Below are 16,905 nucleotides of genomic sequence, written 5' to 3'. Positions count from 1 at the left end.
GAGCAAATATTGATCCTATAGGTCTTTACTGAGCAGAAATTTGTTGTAGACATTGTATAATAATTAACATGTTTATGAAAAGCTTGTTTTTAGGCAAACACTTGTAGGTGGAGGCCCGTCAAGAAAAAAAAAGTCAGCTGCCTTTCTTAAGTAAAAAGGTTTTGTTTTTTTCCTCATGCCCTGAGCAGCCTCTGTCGTCCTACAGCTACATTGATTATTACTGCATTCTACTGTTTATAGTTTTCAAAGTTTTGAAGTATTTTGGCCTGTCAAGGTCACATAAATTCCAAAGGCATAAAAATATTTATTCTATTTTTTTTTTCTGAGAGCATATGCTTAGAAAGGCCGCAGGACCTCTATGCAGAACCAGTGAGAATAAATTATTACAGACCAGACCGACTACATTAGCTGAAATTCAGAAAAACTAAGTATTGTGGAGAAAAGCTAGAATATTATGTGTTGTTTGCACTGGGTTAAGAAAGGACAACAGATGTGGATTATTTACTACCTGAGCAGTACAATGACCTTCCTGCAGAGGAACTGATAATTGAAGCTGAAGCCACTTAAAAAGATTTTGTGACTGAAATGCTGCAAAATTATTAATGTTTTGAATGACCTACAAAACACAGGGAAGGAAACAAAAAAAAAGAGTTTTCAAAAACTTTTCATTAAAGAAAATGTGATTTCTCAGTTTAGGAAGAGAAATTGAAACAAAAAATGTCTTGCAAGAAAACACTTAAATCAAATCGGAGTAGCAAAAAGCAAACTAGAAAGATGTTGTTTTTTTAAAAGACATTTTCCACATTTAAGAGGTCCAAACATCACAAATTCTTTTTTATGGTGTGTGGACCAAAAAAAGGTGCCAAATCTGTTTGCAAATATGGTAATTATGTTGTTCTGTTTGCATTCTTGTATTACAGTGCAAACAGATTGAATGTGAGTATTTAACTTTTTCCAACATACAGAATCAACAGTGTTCATACCCTCAGCCGTATACAACATAGAGGAGGACATTGGTGAGCTGCTCATCCCTGTACTCAGAAGTGGGGATGTGAATCAAGAGCTTATGGTTATTTGCTACACTCAGCAAGGTAACACCTACCTGTGTGTGTTAACATTAATGCTGTCTTAGTTATTGTTGGCATGTGGTTTTCATAAATCCTAATGTTTTTTAGTACTGCGTAACCGGTACAGACGCTGCAGATTTCTTCTTACTTAGTTTTATAAAGCTTTGACAGATAAGAGTTAAATGGTAAAATGGACTGAACTTATATAGCGCTTTTCCAATCATTTGTACCCAATGCAGATTTTTCTTTGAAATATCAAACATAAAAAGATATAAAACAGCATTCAAAGGTTTTTTTCTCTAACCATTCTAAGAGGAGTCAGTATAAAGCATTTTTATGAAGAAAAGACAGACTGATCGATAACTAATTTTAGCAATGAGGCTGATTAGCAAGCACAGCATGACTAAACATTAATAAAAAGTGAAAAGTCACAGAGAAAGTCACTGAATTGCTAGAGGGGACTGAATACTTGCTAAATCTAGCGACAAAGTTGCCGAGTTGAAAATACGTTCTTCACTCAGCAACAATTTCCTTCCTTTCCATCAGAGTGATCAGGTTCACTGATTGGAAAAAGAAAGTTTTTTTTTCCCAGCTGGTCGCAGGTTAGAACTGGTCAACCTAAACATTGTTGGTCTGGTCATCCATGAGCGCAGATCCTGTAATTAGTGTTGTAAAGTATATAAATGACGATAATGATTCTATTTAGATGTTAATTAAATAATCTGCTGGTTTGGATTTGTTGGATGAGATTCTGATCTGGAGAGTCAAGATTAGCAACAAGCTTCAATAAACATTTTACAGAAAATTAACTATTTTGTATTGAATTACTAATATTGTTTTTTTTTCCAGATGCACGGCAGACTTGATTGCTAAGTCAATAAGAGCTAAATATATTGTTAGAAAAAAAGGCAAATTATACAACAGATCATGCTTTGTATTGTGTCAAATTTCAGCTCATTAAATTTGTATTCTGTAATTCTCTTTTCTGCCCGTTCAGTTTCTGCCACAGGCACTGTCCCCACCACTGTGCTGTCCTACTCTGATTACATCTCTAGGCCTGAGGACCATCACAGCATCCTGCGCTTTGACAAGGGAGAGATAGAGAAATCCTGTCGGATAGTGATAATTGATGATTCCCTGTACGAAGATGAGGAAAGCTTCAATGTCACCCTCAGCATGCCCATGGGAGGACGCCTCAGCTCAGAGTTCCCCACAGCCAGAGTCATAATCATTCCAGATATGGATGATGGTAAGAGAGCATTTCACTGATTGTAACTGTGCATAAAAATGCAATCAGTCCAATAAATTACAGGGCTGTGATTGTTCAGTGATTTCTTTGGCAATTTTCTTTTTCTACTTTTTACATTTTTAGAAATGTTTTAGGAATCAAAATAAACCCCAGCTTTTTCGTTCTAATTGCCCTTCTTTTCTAGAAGTGTTCTTTATACAAAGTGTAAAAGTGCCTGAACTTGGATGTGTTCTTACAGCAGAAACAGTGGCTTCAGGAAAGGTTTTGAAATTGTTTTTCAACTCACACATAAAATTATCGAGGGACTCAGAACATGCTGATGTCAGTGGCCGTTATGTTTTTGTATATTGTGTTTGTTTGTATTTCACTGACTATGTCTGTGAGAGAAAATGTTTGGGTGTGCAGTCTTCCTCCTTGGTGTTTATCTCACATCTGCAGGCTCTCATTGTTGGGCTGCTGGCTCCCATATCTTCCTGATTTCCTTTGTTCCGAACATCTGTCGGCCTCTCTTCACTCCCCTATCAATCTGGCAATCTGTGAAAGTACGGCTGCTGTGAGGACTCTATATATTGTAGGCAGGTCACAATGAAGCCAAAAAGCTAAGCATACTAGCAAAATCATTCAAAATTTACCTTAAAAAAAAACAACACTTTTTTAGTCATATAATTGAAGTGATTAAACAATATTTGGTTATAAAAAAATGTGCGTTGATTGTTTACTTTTAAAAGTAAAAATATGACTTCTGGCTCTAAAGCTTGAACGCTCATGGACAACATTGGATTTGCATGAACGTACAATGGCAAACCAGTAGAATTGAGCTACCAGTTGATAATCGCTATTACATTTTTAAAAGACCAAACAGTAAGTTCATCTGATTATTTAAAATCTACCACAGTAGTTCATATTTTAGTCCTTACTACAGTAGAAATATCATCCATAAATTTATGCAGAGGATTTTTTCCATTTATACCTTAAAACCATAGACAAAACAAGAGAAAACAAAAAACACAAAACAGAATTATTTACATAAAATCCTAAGAGAGTTTAAAACCACACAACAGACTGTCATTATTCATTAAACAAAGCCAAAATGAAAAAGCTGTGTTTGAAAGGGGGTTTGAATATAAACTTTTAGTTCTGATTCTTGTAAAGTTTTTTTTTTTCTAATCGCCTCGCAAGGGGTCTTTTTGTGGGCTCTAGTGTCCCTTTTTTTTTTTCAAAGTAGGCTGATAGGAAAGGTGGAAGGAAGACATGGGGTAAACATCGTCGGGTCCAGGAGTCGAACCCGCGACAGCCGCGTCGAGGACACGTTGCCTCTGAATGTGGGTCGCTCTAACCCCTCCGCCACCACGGCACACCCTGATTCTTGTAAAGTTTATGCTCAATTAAAACCACACAACCTGTCAACCTGTGTTTTATTGCCAAAATATATAATAGATCAGAAGCCAGTTCATAATCCCACAGTAAGCAAAGTTTGGAAAACACATTCGCTCTTTGCAGAAATTTAGTGTGGAAATTTTAGATGCAAGTCATGTATTTAATGAAGATTTACAGACTCATAACACTGCAGGGATCCAATCAATATGCTAAGAGCATAAAAAGAACAGCTATTGAAATAAACGTAAAGGGATGCAGAGATTAATAGTTCTTTTTTTAGAAGCTTTTCTTCCTTAATTTCTTAACTTCTTTATTCACTGACCCGACGCTGAACTTTTCTCATTTTCCTCCTCTGACTGGGTAATGTTTTCTCTGGGATCCTGCTGCTTCAAATTAGCTTAAAGATTCCTGAAGAAACTTGATTGCTAACTTTTTTAAAGACCCTATGGCTTGGAGTGCTTTTTATTTCTTTCTTATCAGTAAAGACTAACTGATTTCTGTAAGTTATATGTTAACTACGAGACTTTCCTATTTTACTCCACCTTTGTTGAAATCTGTAATTTTCCAATAATGTTGATAAAACTTGTCAAAATCTGCAGCTTTCTTTAAAAACTTTCACAGTGAGGTTCTTATTTAGTCAATTCAGTTCTGTTTTATCCTTCCAATCTGCTTTGAAATGGAGGATGCTACGTGTTTAAAAAAGTTAGCAAATTGTTGTAGCCTCGAGTGTAACCAGAGACTGAGCTTGGGAGCTTTTCACCCGTACTACTCTGGAGTATTGACTGCAGCTGCTGAAAATGACTCCTTACAGCATGAAGTGTTTTTTTAAATGGCGTCCCTCTCCATTGAAACTATTAAATTTCAATTTCATGGTCTTTACTGATGGCTTTAACTGTGACAGTGTCAGTCATGGGTGTCTTTTTAGCTCCCATGTTTAAAGATGACACATTTCCTCCCAGAATGAAGAATCAGTGATGTTTGAAAATAAGTTAAATAAACACAAAGATATGCTTTAGGCATTTCTCTGAAGCTGTAGAAGGCGAGCCAAATTTGCAGAGTCAGTCAGAGTATATGTGTGTTGTGGTTACTGTTATGACCAGTTATGACCTGTGCAGAAAAATGGCAAAGCATTTAAAAGTATTAAAGAGTGGTGTAGAGAGTCTTACAAAAGTATTCATACTCCTTGAACTTTTTTTCCATGTTACAACGAGAACAGTGGAAAAATACAAACATTTCTTCAATCCTTTGTAAACAAAAATCCTAAAAGTGTGGTGTGTATGGATGTTTTGGTCCTCTGAGTCAGTATGTTGTGGAACCCTCTTTTTCTACGTCTGTGTCTCTACTGGTTTTGATCATGCTGAAAGCAAATCCTTTGCAAAGTCTTCTTTGAAATTTAGCTGAAATTCAGTCAGATTGGATAAACAGCAATTTAAAAATGTTCCTATCTTTTTTTTTGCATAATTTTGCACTTCCATTCAGTATACTGCCTCTAGAAACAGTTCAGCATTAAAAAAAAAAACCCAAAACAAAACATCTAGGTAAGCAAGATGGGGGGCATCAACTAACTCGCTCACTCTTTGGTTACCTAGCAACCACCTGTTGAGTAACGTGATGTTTTGCCACTGTGTCTCACATCTACTTAAAAATAAAAAGACAAAGGCATGTTGACCTCTCAAGTGCAACAGCTCAAGAGGACAATGTGGATAAAACAGGAAAGGTCACACCACCAGTTTGCCAGTATTTCAAATTTTTAAAGCAAAAAAAAAAAAAAAATCATTAATTATTGATATTGATTGATTTGAAGCACTTATGGAAGATAGTGTTTGCACTGTGACAAACTCCAGAGCGTGTGAATACCATTGTTCAGCCAGAGTTCAAAACTAAATAGAGTCTGTGACCATACATTGTAGACTTACTATATTATTACTGCGTCCTTCTTTGCTTATGCCTGTTTCACTTTCCTAAGACGATCCAAATACATTGTAAATTGACCACAATCATATTCAGTTCAGTTCGTTCTTAGTTTTGACCTTGTCGAAGCTGTCCAGGGCGTGCTGCACATCTCAGTCAGTGTCAGCCAAGACAGTTCCAAAACTCCCACTGCCCCGAACATGGTGAGGTTGATATGGAAAATGAATTAATGTTGTCGAAACATGAAGAGTGAGGAGAAATAAGATCATGTCAACTCCTCGTGTCTCCCCAAAGGAGTTGATAATGAAAAAGGCTTGAGCACTGATGTTGAAGTAAACAGCTCTGAGGCAAGTGGAACAAAATTGATCTCCTGTCTAAAAGAGTAGAGAGGCAGCAAAAGATTCATTCCCGCTGTTAGTGCAGCTGTTCTGGCTACAGCCAAGGTTCTAATCCGCCCTCTAGACTCTAAGTACACATATGAGTCTAAAGCAAATGGGGGCATCACATCCTTCTTTGTCATCCCTCTTCTAGAATAGCATTCAAGTGCAGCACTTACATGTGCAGAAAGATTCTGTGGCCAGCCAAGCACCTGGCCAAGCCTAAGATGTCTATATCCTCAATGTCCCCAGGAGGCTTTTCAGCAGCTTTGCGAGGTTGTTGGCGCCAATATTTATTAAAAAATATATATATACCAGCTACCAATTTAAGAAAAATGCTTTCAACAAGATTTTTTCATTTCCAGCAAGCAAACTAAGGCACCATTATGAAATTAGATGCAGGTCAATAATGTAAATTTTCCTAGCTTCACATACAGAGTCCTTGCCAGCCTCTAATAAAACCTGCAATGGGCAACAAAAGTGAAGCAAAGGTGAGACTTTGTTTTGTAACTTTACCTTCACTGTAAATTAAAGCGAGCTGCTCTGATAATCAGTTTTGAGGGAATGTAACATGGAGGTGAGGGGGTGTTTTCTGCATAACTAGAAAAATATATTATTTCATCTCCTGCATTCCAACTTATCTAGAGAATAAAATAATATCACCAACATGCTGGGTCAAAGATGAACATGCTGGTATATGTTTCATGTTTCAGCAGACTCTTCCCACAGTATTTTTGAATAGTTTGATATCTTGCATTGTTGAATTGAATTTAGGGTTCTCTGCTTAAAGATGAAGAAGTGTTATTATTAAACTTGATATTTATATGATAGCAAAAATATATTTTTAAAAATTCTGTAAGAAATTTGGGAACATTTCACACAAACAGCAAACTTTCCCCACAGGGTTTTTGAACTTGACAGTTCTTTTATATTTCTATGCTGTTTTATCTTTTTTTTTTACTTTGTTTTAAAGGGAAATATTTGTTAAAAACAATCTAGTAGAGAGAATACACTACCACATCTTCCCTCTTTCAATAAGATAACATTTTCTCTAATTTTGTGGTGCTTTGATCTAAAATTTTTGGGGTTTCAGTCCATTACCTACCTATATTTAAATATATGCTAATAGAAACTATTTCCAATCCAAAGAGTTTTTACTTAAATATTTAATGTTGTTTTTCAAATGTGTCCTGGTGCTGTAAAAGCAGATATGAATAAACCACATAGGTTATACCGAGCTTCAGAAACGTAATCTTTAGCCCATATCTTCTGTTATATTTGCATCAATATGTATATTTATATCCATGTGAGCTGCAGCTCATGGTAACCGCAGTCTTTCTTTGTAATTTCTAAATATTCCTACCTTGTGTCAAACTCTACTGACAGACTCTTAGCAATACCAGATTCTTTATGTTGCATTTTCAGTTATTGTTACTGCTGCAGTCCAACATAACTACACTGCTCTGCTATCAACATTTGCATTAACATCGGTCTTGTATTTTCACCTTTTTGTCACCAAACTATCCCAGCAGAAGAAGATGCTGAACAGCAATCTGTTCACTCTGACAGCACGCGTTGGCAACAAGTCTCCTGTATGTTTAAACTTTAATCTTGCAAATCTAAAAGGCATATCTTTTGATATATTCGGAACATCAGTTTATCCAAATTTCATATTCCTCTGTATATTTCATTATTTAAGCATGCCACATTTTCTTGTCTGAAAGCTTAAAACCTGTCTAGAAACGACCTCAAGCAGCTCAAGATCCTTTGGATCGCGTCTAGCTGATCTCATGTCCAACAATGACATCACAATGGGTTCTGATAGCGATAATCAAACTAGACTGGTTTTGTCTATATAATCTTTGCACCTTTTTCTAGTTTTTTTTTCATCTTTTTAACTATTTTTTTTTTACATTTTGTAAAACAATTTCTCTTCCCTGTTTCTAAAATGACAAAACTGGAAAATCCTGGTTGATAAATTGTGATTTTTTTTTTCTACTAAAAGGTAAATCTTTTGGTAGATTTACAATCTGTCCAGGCTTTCTGTATTATTGCAGCCATCCTTACAACACCAGCTGTTTTCTCAGTCGCAGACAATAAGACAGCCAAATCCCTGTGATTTCCACCCCGTTTCTTTTGCCTGCTACGCTGTTGGAGAAACTTGTCGTTTCTTGCGGAGATAATTGCTGTTTGATATTGACTCCGCATCCGGGGGAAAATGTTTTGGTGGGTCGAAACTGTAAGACATGAGACTGCTTGTACAGGTGTATTTATAGCCATGTGTCAGTTGCCTGTATATTTGACTCTGGTTCTGGGGGTATGATTATAAACCATTTTAACGATGGGCGGCATGAATCAGGAGGGAAACTTCCAAACCCTGCCATCATAGCTCACCTGGACTCTTATTTCCTCACATACTAACAGATGTCTATAACACTTAACTGTAGAAAAGCTGTCTTTTGACAGACTTTTTTGGTGTTTGAAAATTCAGATGTTTATGCTTTTAGTCCCTACTGGAAATGGAAATGCACTTTTGCACTCTGTAGACTTGGCTAGACTAGAGCACGGTTGGCAGTAGAGCATTTACCTGAGCTTCAAATGAATCTTACCAATGGAGAAGCTACTTAGCGCTGTGGGAATTATATGCAAAGTTCAAGTGAAATTAAGCTACCAGAGGGAGTTTAACAATTTGCCAAGAGAAGTCTGTGTCTCTCTCCAAGTCTCATCTTTTCGTTTATGCTCACATGAATATAACATAAATTATTTTCCTGGCTCTTTAAATTTGCAGAATAAGTGGACTTGCATAGTAACTATCTACGGCTGGTTTTTAAATTCAAGTAGGAACAAAAAATAAAAACGATATGAATGTGATGCTTAGCTACTTTAAATAACTAAAACAAAACATATAGTTAGTTTTGATTTGACTCTTTATTACTGACATCCATGAAACCCTATAGCCTGTGAGCTTTGTGGTGTCAGAGGCTGCTGCTGAACTGAAAGATATGGCTGATGGTTTACCTTTCAGTTAATGGGCCTTGAGTCTTTGAAGGGTTTTTTGTTTGTCTGGTGTGCAAACCTTATCTGATTACTGGACTAGTACAACTGTGCCTGAGTTCCTGGCTGCCAACCTCAGTCGTGTAGCTCTTATTACTCCTTCAGGTAGTGTGTGTGCAGGCTGCCAAAACCATCTTTGTTTGGTTTCTCTGTGGGGAGAAATCCTGGCAGCTGCAAGCCTCTTGATGCAGCATTTATTGTTCTGGCCATACTCTCATAACATATTAAAACATAAAAGTGTTCTGGCCTTTGCTTGCACTTAGGTTTAGTGCTTTTCTTAACCACGTGTTTGACTTCTCCAAGGGCTACAAAGTTACTACATTATTAGTTTCGTTTTCGCCCAAAGAACAAGTTTTTACTTCTAATGTCAAGATACTGTAGCTAGGTCAGATAGAATCAGATAACGTATATATCTCATCTGGATGTTGGGCTGGTTGCAGTATTGAGTCTGTCATCTATTACTATTTTATGTGTACTCTATGTCACAGAACAGTGAGGTGGAAGTAAAATAAATATCTGAAGAGTATGTCTTGTATCTTTATCTCCAAGTCTGTTCAGGTATCTTTGCTAACTTTACACAATTAGAGACTGAAATGTTCTGTTTTTCTTTGCAAAACAGCTCAAGCTCAGACAGATTAGATGTTGAGTTTCAACAAACCTTTTTTTATATATTTTCGACTGACTTCGAACCTTTTTAACACATGGATATTCTTTGATCTAAACTGCTTCATCGTAGGTCTGGCTCTATGGTAAAACTCAGTCTGAAGCCTTTTACAGCCCCTAACAGGTTTTCTTCCAGGTTTGTCTTATATTTAGCTCAAAAGTTCCTTAAATTAATGTCTACAGCATGATGCGTTCACCACTATATTCACAAACAGTTTTCTTTGCATGAAGGGTTCAGGGTGACAGAAACAGAAACAATTTTAATTTCTTCTGAACAGAGCAATTTCCTCAGAGTAAATAAAAACCACACTTTTCACAATTTTATATGTAAAAACAAATTTAAAATTATGCTTCATTTGTTATCTTCTACCACTCAGTCATGCACTACTTTGACTAGGTCTATCACATAAAATATATTTAAATATGTGGTTATAATGTAATACAATATGAAAAAGTTCAAGATGCAGGAATGCTTTGCAAGGAACCTTCAGCCATTGTTTATATCTATTGTGTAGAAATGCACTCTTTTGCTTGCTGAAATTGCTGCTTGATTGATTTCAACGTTTGGCTCTCACTGTTCTAGATTTGCTTGTCACTGGGAAAACTTTCCGAAACTAAACATCCCCGGGAGTCCAAGATCTTAACCAACTATTTCACAAACAGCATGACATATTGGACACCACTAAAAAAAGGAGTGTGGTTCTCTAACAGTTAAAAATCACAGCGGGTGAGTTTGGCTGCAGTTGAAACTCAGTTTATAGAAAAGCTAATTGCAGTCAGACAGGCCTGGGCTGGCACTTGGAGCTTTACATCCCCCAGACCTCCTGTCAGGCCTCCTGTCTGCCTCTCAGACCCATCACTATCAAAGTTAGCAGCTCCAGCAGACTCATCCCAAAGAGAACAAGGGAGTCTATTTTGCCTCAAGGTTGCTTTTCGCCTATTAATCTTTGTTTCAACTCTAGAGATGCTTCAACATTGTGTCAGGAAGTTAGAAAGTACAATTACAGCGCTGCTAATTTGATGGAAGAGATCCTTCAGTTTTCCTGTAATTAGAGATAATGCATGTGTGTAGCTATTAAAGATTCAGCTGTGCAATTACATCAAAATTTAACAGTGTTTGTTGGAAGCATTTAATGGACGCCACACTCCTGTTTCCCTTTCCGTATGCAGTGCGTTTCACTCCTATCTCTTTTGTCATTCCTAGATCCGGTTTTCTACTTTGGAAGCATGGAATACCACGTGGATGAGAGTGACGCCTTTGTGGAGGTGCAGGTGTGGAGGACAGGGTCTGATCTTTCCAAAGGAGGAACTGTGACAGTGCGCTCCAGAAGGACCGATCCGGTCTCAGCTGAGGGTATGTTCCTCTGTTAAAACCACAGATTCCTCCTGCACATGTTTACATTAATATACACCAGACTGAATAACAGGCTTAAGTTGCTGTCCCGCCACTCTTTGGTTATGTACACACAGCAGTCAAATGCGACCTAAATCTGCTTTGTTTGTCCAAATGCGACCTATATGCGGCTTTTTCTCCGCAGTCTGAGCAACCCAATTCCAATCTTTTCACCAAAAAATTAAAAATAAAATCTGATTTGTGCCACTTCCATATGTGGTACTAATCCTGAAACTTATCAAATTGTGTTCAAAGTGTCTGCAGTCTGAATAGTCATGTGGTGTTCTATTATTTTATGTTATTGATACGAGAAATACATCCTAATTCTGCTCCAGAAAAAGCTAGACACTGTAAATCAGGGCATCAACAATGACCGAAAGTTATGATTATGAAAATTCTGAACCTATGAAGGAAAACTATGTCACATCACAGTCAGACCACTCCTGGTTCTGACTACACATCCATTTCCTTACTGAAATTGGAGTCAGTACAACTAAAGCAATCACTATTAGTTGTGTTTTCTTTTTATTATGTTCCTTGATGATCTTGTGACGATGCTGTCTGATCTCATTGCTGAATAAACTTATAAATCGATACCATAAACGGCTCAATCCATTATTACTTCCTTAAACAATGCGCTGCTGTGTGACGTTTACGTTCTGCTGTTGGGATTTAAACTGTTCACAGAGAATTTCTATTGCGGTCAGGTATAATTAGCAGTGTGAACGACCATGGAAAAAATAAAAAAAGTCACATTTTAGCAAAAAATAGGAATTGAGCATCAAGACCTGCTGTGTAAACGTAGCCTTTGTCTTACTGAGCTCAACTACAAAAGAAGATTTTCACTCTGGATATGTTGAGTGGATGGCCTGGGGAATGTAAACATTTTTAGGATGTACACATTGTTATGAATATAATGCAAGTGTGACTGCCAACTGAGTTTCAGGCGTGCATGCTGATCGCGCTGCATATTGCCACACACTTTGGAGGATGGGACTGATTGCTGTTTCCCCAAGTCTTCCCTGCAGCTTCTATTATCTCTGACCCCCAGGCGGTTATCCTCTTAACAACTGTTCTTCTACCTGTGCAGCAGCTTTGAAAGGGACCTAGCATCTAATCATATGCGATAGAATGAAAATCCAAGACCACATATAGCTGGGTTATAAATACGTGAAAAATGGCCTGCAGGCAGAGATTGAGCTTTCAGTACAAAAGGCTCTTTAGAAAATGCAAAAAGAAGAATCTGTCTGTAGTTGGAGAGCTGTCCAGTCCCTGACAATGCTGTTTTATTTATTAAATAAACTCACATATCCATCAAATGCTCATAACTGTCATCTGTGTGACAAAATATTTTGCCACAGGGTTGACAGTATACTTTATTTGCCAAGTATACCCTTTTCATCTTCTTCAGTAAGTGACATTCACAAACCAGTTGGGATGTATTTCAATCTACAGTACTGTCAAAATAAGATCAAGTATTGCCTCTATGGCTCTTTTTAGTTGTCCGTCTTTAAAGCACTAGTGTCTGGTTCCAGTCCTCGAGGAACCTGACACAAGTGCCTGAAGTTTTTAAATGTTTCTGTCTGTTAACACACACCTGAATCACATTTACAGGACTATTCAGGTGTGTTTAACTTGGGACACAAAAAGAGACAGGGATTGAGATTTTGCATAGTGATGTTTTTATAACTTATATCTCCCCTACATATAGTAGAAAATTAATGTGTTTGTAAAAAAAATTAAGAAATCTTAACTCATTTATTTAATTTTTCCAATAAAAAGTCAATACAATGTGACATTTGTCTAATATATGTATAAAAAAGGGAACTATGAATGATAATAAGATTTGCAGAAAAAAAAACTTTTTAAAAAGTTCCTCTTTAAATGATATTTGAAAAATTGATATAGCTGAGTCATAAGTGGAAGTGGAGACAGGGATCACATACAAATCCAATATTGAGTGCACTATTTCCAAATGTATGTGCGCAGTGCATACAAACTTGTTCCCAAACAACATTCAAAACAGATTTGTAAAAAGAGAAAGCTCATACAACCTAAAGGGAACTAAGATTTTGAAAAAAAAAAAGAAAAAAAAAAGAGGTTTAGGACGGAAAGATGCATTTCAATTAAAGGCATTATTAAACAATCTCAACAGTGAGCTAAAACAATCTAAATCTGCTTTTGAAAATCATTTTGATGAAGCAATACGGCATTGAATAACCTGATGTTTTGTTGTGTGTTTTTTTGTGTGTATTGTATGAAATATGTCTAATAGTCATCTATAGTAAGTTGAAATGCTAATTTCCTTTTATGCGAATAGTGGGCAGATATTAGAAGTTTATACGTCTTTCTGCTCCTTTTCATTCGTGTTTAGTTTAGTTGTTGCATGAAATATTTATACTTATTATTGATTGAATGAAAAATGAAACAAAATGAAAAATGATATTTGAAAGATCTATATCGTGTGGTGTGCAGCTGGCGTGGATTATGTGGGGATCAGCCGGAATCTGGATTTTGCTCCGGGCGTCACCATGCAAACATTTCGCGTGACCATCCTGGATGATTTTGGTCAGCCGGTCCTGGAAGGTCCAGAAAAGTTTGAGCTGGTGCTGCGAATGCCGATGAACGGAATCCTCGGCGAGCCGAGCAAAACGTCCATCATCATCAATGACTCCATCTCTGACTGTGAGTTAAAACTCTTTGTTGAAAGTTAGTCCAATGATTTTGAAAGTGTTTGTGACTTCAAGATCAAATGATTTTTGATCCAGTGCCCAAAGTGCAGTTCCGGCATGCTGTGCATGTGGGGAGTGAAAGCTCAGGACAAATCTCAGCTACGGTGTACCGCAGTGGCGACATCAGCTACAAGTCAACAGTCCGATGTTACAGCAGGCAGGGGACAGCCCAGGTGATGATGGACTTTAATGAAAGGCCAAACACAGATGCATCCATCATTACCTTCCTACCAGGTGGTGTTGCAGAACCTGACATGTGTCTCCTTTTTTAGCTCTACATGTACTGATGTAAAGATATGTCAGGCTGAGTTTCAGTTTTACACTGTGATTTATTTTGCAGGAGAGACTGAAAAACCTTGTTTACTTGTGCTGGTTGATGACACGGAACACGAGGAGGAGGAAGAGCTTCGTCTCGTCTTGGGGAGTCCCAAGAGCGAATCTCCGTTTGGAGCATCTATTGGAAAGCAAAATGAAACTCTCATTAAAATTAAAGATGATGCAGACAGTAAGGATATTTTGCTAATCTATTATATAAAAATGCCTACAGTGATGCACGCTGTAGACCAAATTAAAGAAATTACATGTAGAACTTTAGTAGTCATATTAAATATTCAAAATTAAATAATTAAATTAAATCAGGACTTTTATGTTTTCGGATTTGCAGTGCTGGTGACATATTATGAGTCTCACTAATGGTGACTATAACGCAGCATTTGATTTCACAGTAACGTCTTTTCACAGGATCTGTTATTAGTTTTGAAGAAACCAAATTCAGTGTGAGCGAACCAAAGAAAAAAGGTCAAGTCTCGGTGGTAAAGATCTCAGTGTTGCGTATCGGAGACACCTCTAAGGTCTCTGTTGTTCGAGTGCACACCAAAGACGGATCTGCTACCTCAGGGGAGGACTACCATCCAATATCTGAGGGTAAATATTACTCTCAGCCTCTTTTATCAGACTGCCAAGTTAGATCTGCTGAAAATACTTCTCAAACTTTCTCGTTGGTGTGTGTGTGTGGGGGGTTTTTTTCTGCAGAAATTGTGTTCAGACAGGGAGACACAGAGCATCATGTGGAGGTGGAGGTTTTATATGATGGTGTCAGAGAAATGAGGGAGGCCTTCACAGTCCATCTTAAGCCTGACGAGAACATGGTGGCAGAAACAAAGGTCATACTTTAACCTTTTTATTATTATCACATGAAAAGTAACATTTTGTTTTCTTATAAAACAAATTTTCTTGTTGGTCAATCAACAGATGAGCAAAGCCATCATCTATATTGAAGAGAGCAACAGCATGGCAGATGTGACGTTTCCCTCCATTCCCATCGTGATTTCTCTGTTTAATTATGATGACAACGAACAAAACAAACCCTCCCTGCCTGTGGCTGGATACCCTGTCATTTGTGTCACTGTATGTCCTAAACCAATCCCAACGTTTGCTTTTCTTTTACAGTGTCAACTGATTTTTAATTTTGTCTTATAGTTACTGAAGAAAATGTTTATCTGCTTTGAGTTGAATTGTAAATTCAGTACCTGCCTTAACAAAATGAATTTGCCTTGGAAACAAATGTTTTTGCTTTTCTCTTATACTCCTCTTTTTCCTCTTCCAGGCCTGTAACCCCAAGTATCCAGACTACCACAAAACAGGGTCAATCTGTGTGAGCGAGAGCATCAACAACACGTTAACTCGCTATCGCTGGCTTGTTAGCGCCCCCACCGGCCCAGATGGTGTCACTAGCCCAATGAGGGAGGTAGACTTTGACACTTTCTTCACTTCCTCCAAACTCATAACTCTGGACTCAGTCTATTTCCAGGCTGGCTCCAGGGTCCAATGCGCTGCCAGGGCTGTGAACTCTAACGGGGATGAAGGACTAGAACAAACTAGCTCCATAGTGTCAATCAGCACAGATGAGGGTGAGCATTTCTTATTAACACTTTTAAAAGATATAGCAATATGAAAAGGTTCTGGTGTGTTGTGTATTTATTATTCTTCTACCAGCCTTTTTTGGGTAAGGATCCACGTATATTTGTTTTTCATTTGTTGCACATTTTCAGGAATGTGTCAGCCTCGTGCTGTAGGCACGGTTGGGGCTGAGCCATTTTCTGCCAGGCTGCGGTACAGCGGAGCAGAGGAAACAGACCATCCAAACCTCATCAAATTAACCGTCACCATGCCTCACATTGATGGTAAGAGAAAAAGGTTTAGAATGTTTTTTTAAGTGCCTGGAAGGCAGGGTATTCTCTGGGAGTCCAGCTGTGTGTGATTTAAACTTAGTATCAATATGTCTAATCTGTAAAGGCATCAAAGGTTTGTTTGAGAAGATTAGTGAACAAACATCATCAGAAAAGCAAAGAACACACCAGACAAGTCAGGGATAAAGTGGTGGAGATGTTTAAAAAAGGATTGAGTTATAAACATTATCCCGTGCTTTGAGGATCTCATTGAAGTCTGTTCAAAAATAGAACCATTTCAGAAAAGCTACGAGAGAAACAGGCAAAAGCTCCAAGGTAATTCTGAAATCTGAGCAAAGCCCTTGCTGAAAGGAATGTTGAGAAGTTTTATTTGCACTTTTCCACAAGCCGTGTTAGAAGAGTAATGATTTTAAATTTTTGAATTACATACAAAACGCAATGTATAATAGAAAACAAACACTGCACATCATCCTCCACACACCATTCCTACATGGTGACGGCAGCATCATGTTCTAATAATGCTTTTCTTTGGTTGGGATGGGGGTGCTTGTCAGAGTTGATGGGATGAAACTAAAATACAGGATGCTTCTAGAAGAAACCCTGTTTCTGCAAAAGACTTGAATCTGGGCTAGATGTTCACTTTTCAGCAGGATGAAGATATAACCATATGGCCAAAGTTAGATGGAAGTTATCTAGATTAAAGCATTTTTATGTGCCAAAATGAACCAGACAGAATACAGACCTAAATCACATAGGGAATTTGTGAAGGGACTTGAGAAGTTATACTTGCACTAACATTGAGACTGTTGCTATGATGCGCCACTTGATCTATATATAAAACTTCAGAAATTGCTTCAGGTTTATTTCAAATGTAAAGGAGACGGAAAAGAAAG

General features: G+C 37.5%; 1 protein-coding gene across 1 annotated transcript in view; it reads left to right on the top strand.

The window, feature by feature from the left end:
• frem2b (FRAS1 related extracellular matrix 2b) overlaps positions 1 to 16,905 on the top strand; it is a 60,741-nt gene that overhangs the window by 32,160 nt on the left and 11,676 nt on the right. The window contains exons 5-15 of the mRNA XM_028044713.1: positions 966 to 1,091; positions 2,065 to 2,316; positions 10,903 to 11,052; positions 13,567 to 13,776; positions 13,860 to 14,057; positions 14,164 to 14,328; positions 14,565 to 14,747; positions 14,856 to 14,986; positions 15,075 to 15,230; positions 15,430 to 15,733; positions 15,875 to 16,006. Coding sequence (XP_027900514.1) covers positions 966 to 1,091; positions 2,065 to 2,316; positions 10,903 to 11,052; positions 13,567 to 13,776; positions 13,860 to 14,057; positions 14,164 to 14,328; positions 14,565 to 14,747; positions 14,856 to 14,986; positions 15,075 to 15,230; positions 15,430 to 15,733; positions 15,875 to 16,006 — 2,007 coding nt within the window. The remainder of the gene's footprint in view (positions 1 to 965; positions 1,092 to 2,064; positions 2,317 to 10,902; positions 11,053 to 13,566; positions 13,777 to 13,859; positions 14,058 to 14,163; positions 14,329 to 14,564; positions 14,748 to 14,855; positions 14,987 to 15,074; positions 15,231 to 15,429; positions 15,734 to 15,874; positions 16,007 to 16,905) is intronic.

The sequence above is a fragment of the Xiphophorus couchianus genome, chromosome 18, assembly GCF_001444195.1.
Source record: "Xiphophorus couchianus chromosome 18, X_couchianus-1.0, whole genome shotgun sequence".
Taxonomy (NCBI): domain Eukaryota; kingdom Metazoa; phylum Chordata; class Actinopteri; order Cyprinodontiformes; family Poeciliidae; genus Xiphophorus; species Xiphophorus couchianus.
This window is presented reverse-complemented; position numbering and strand designations above follow the sequence as displayed.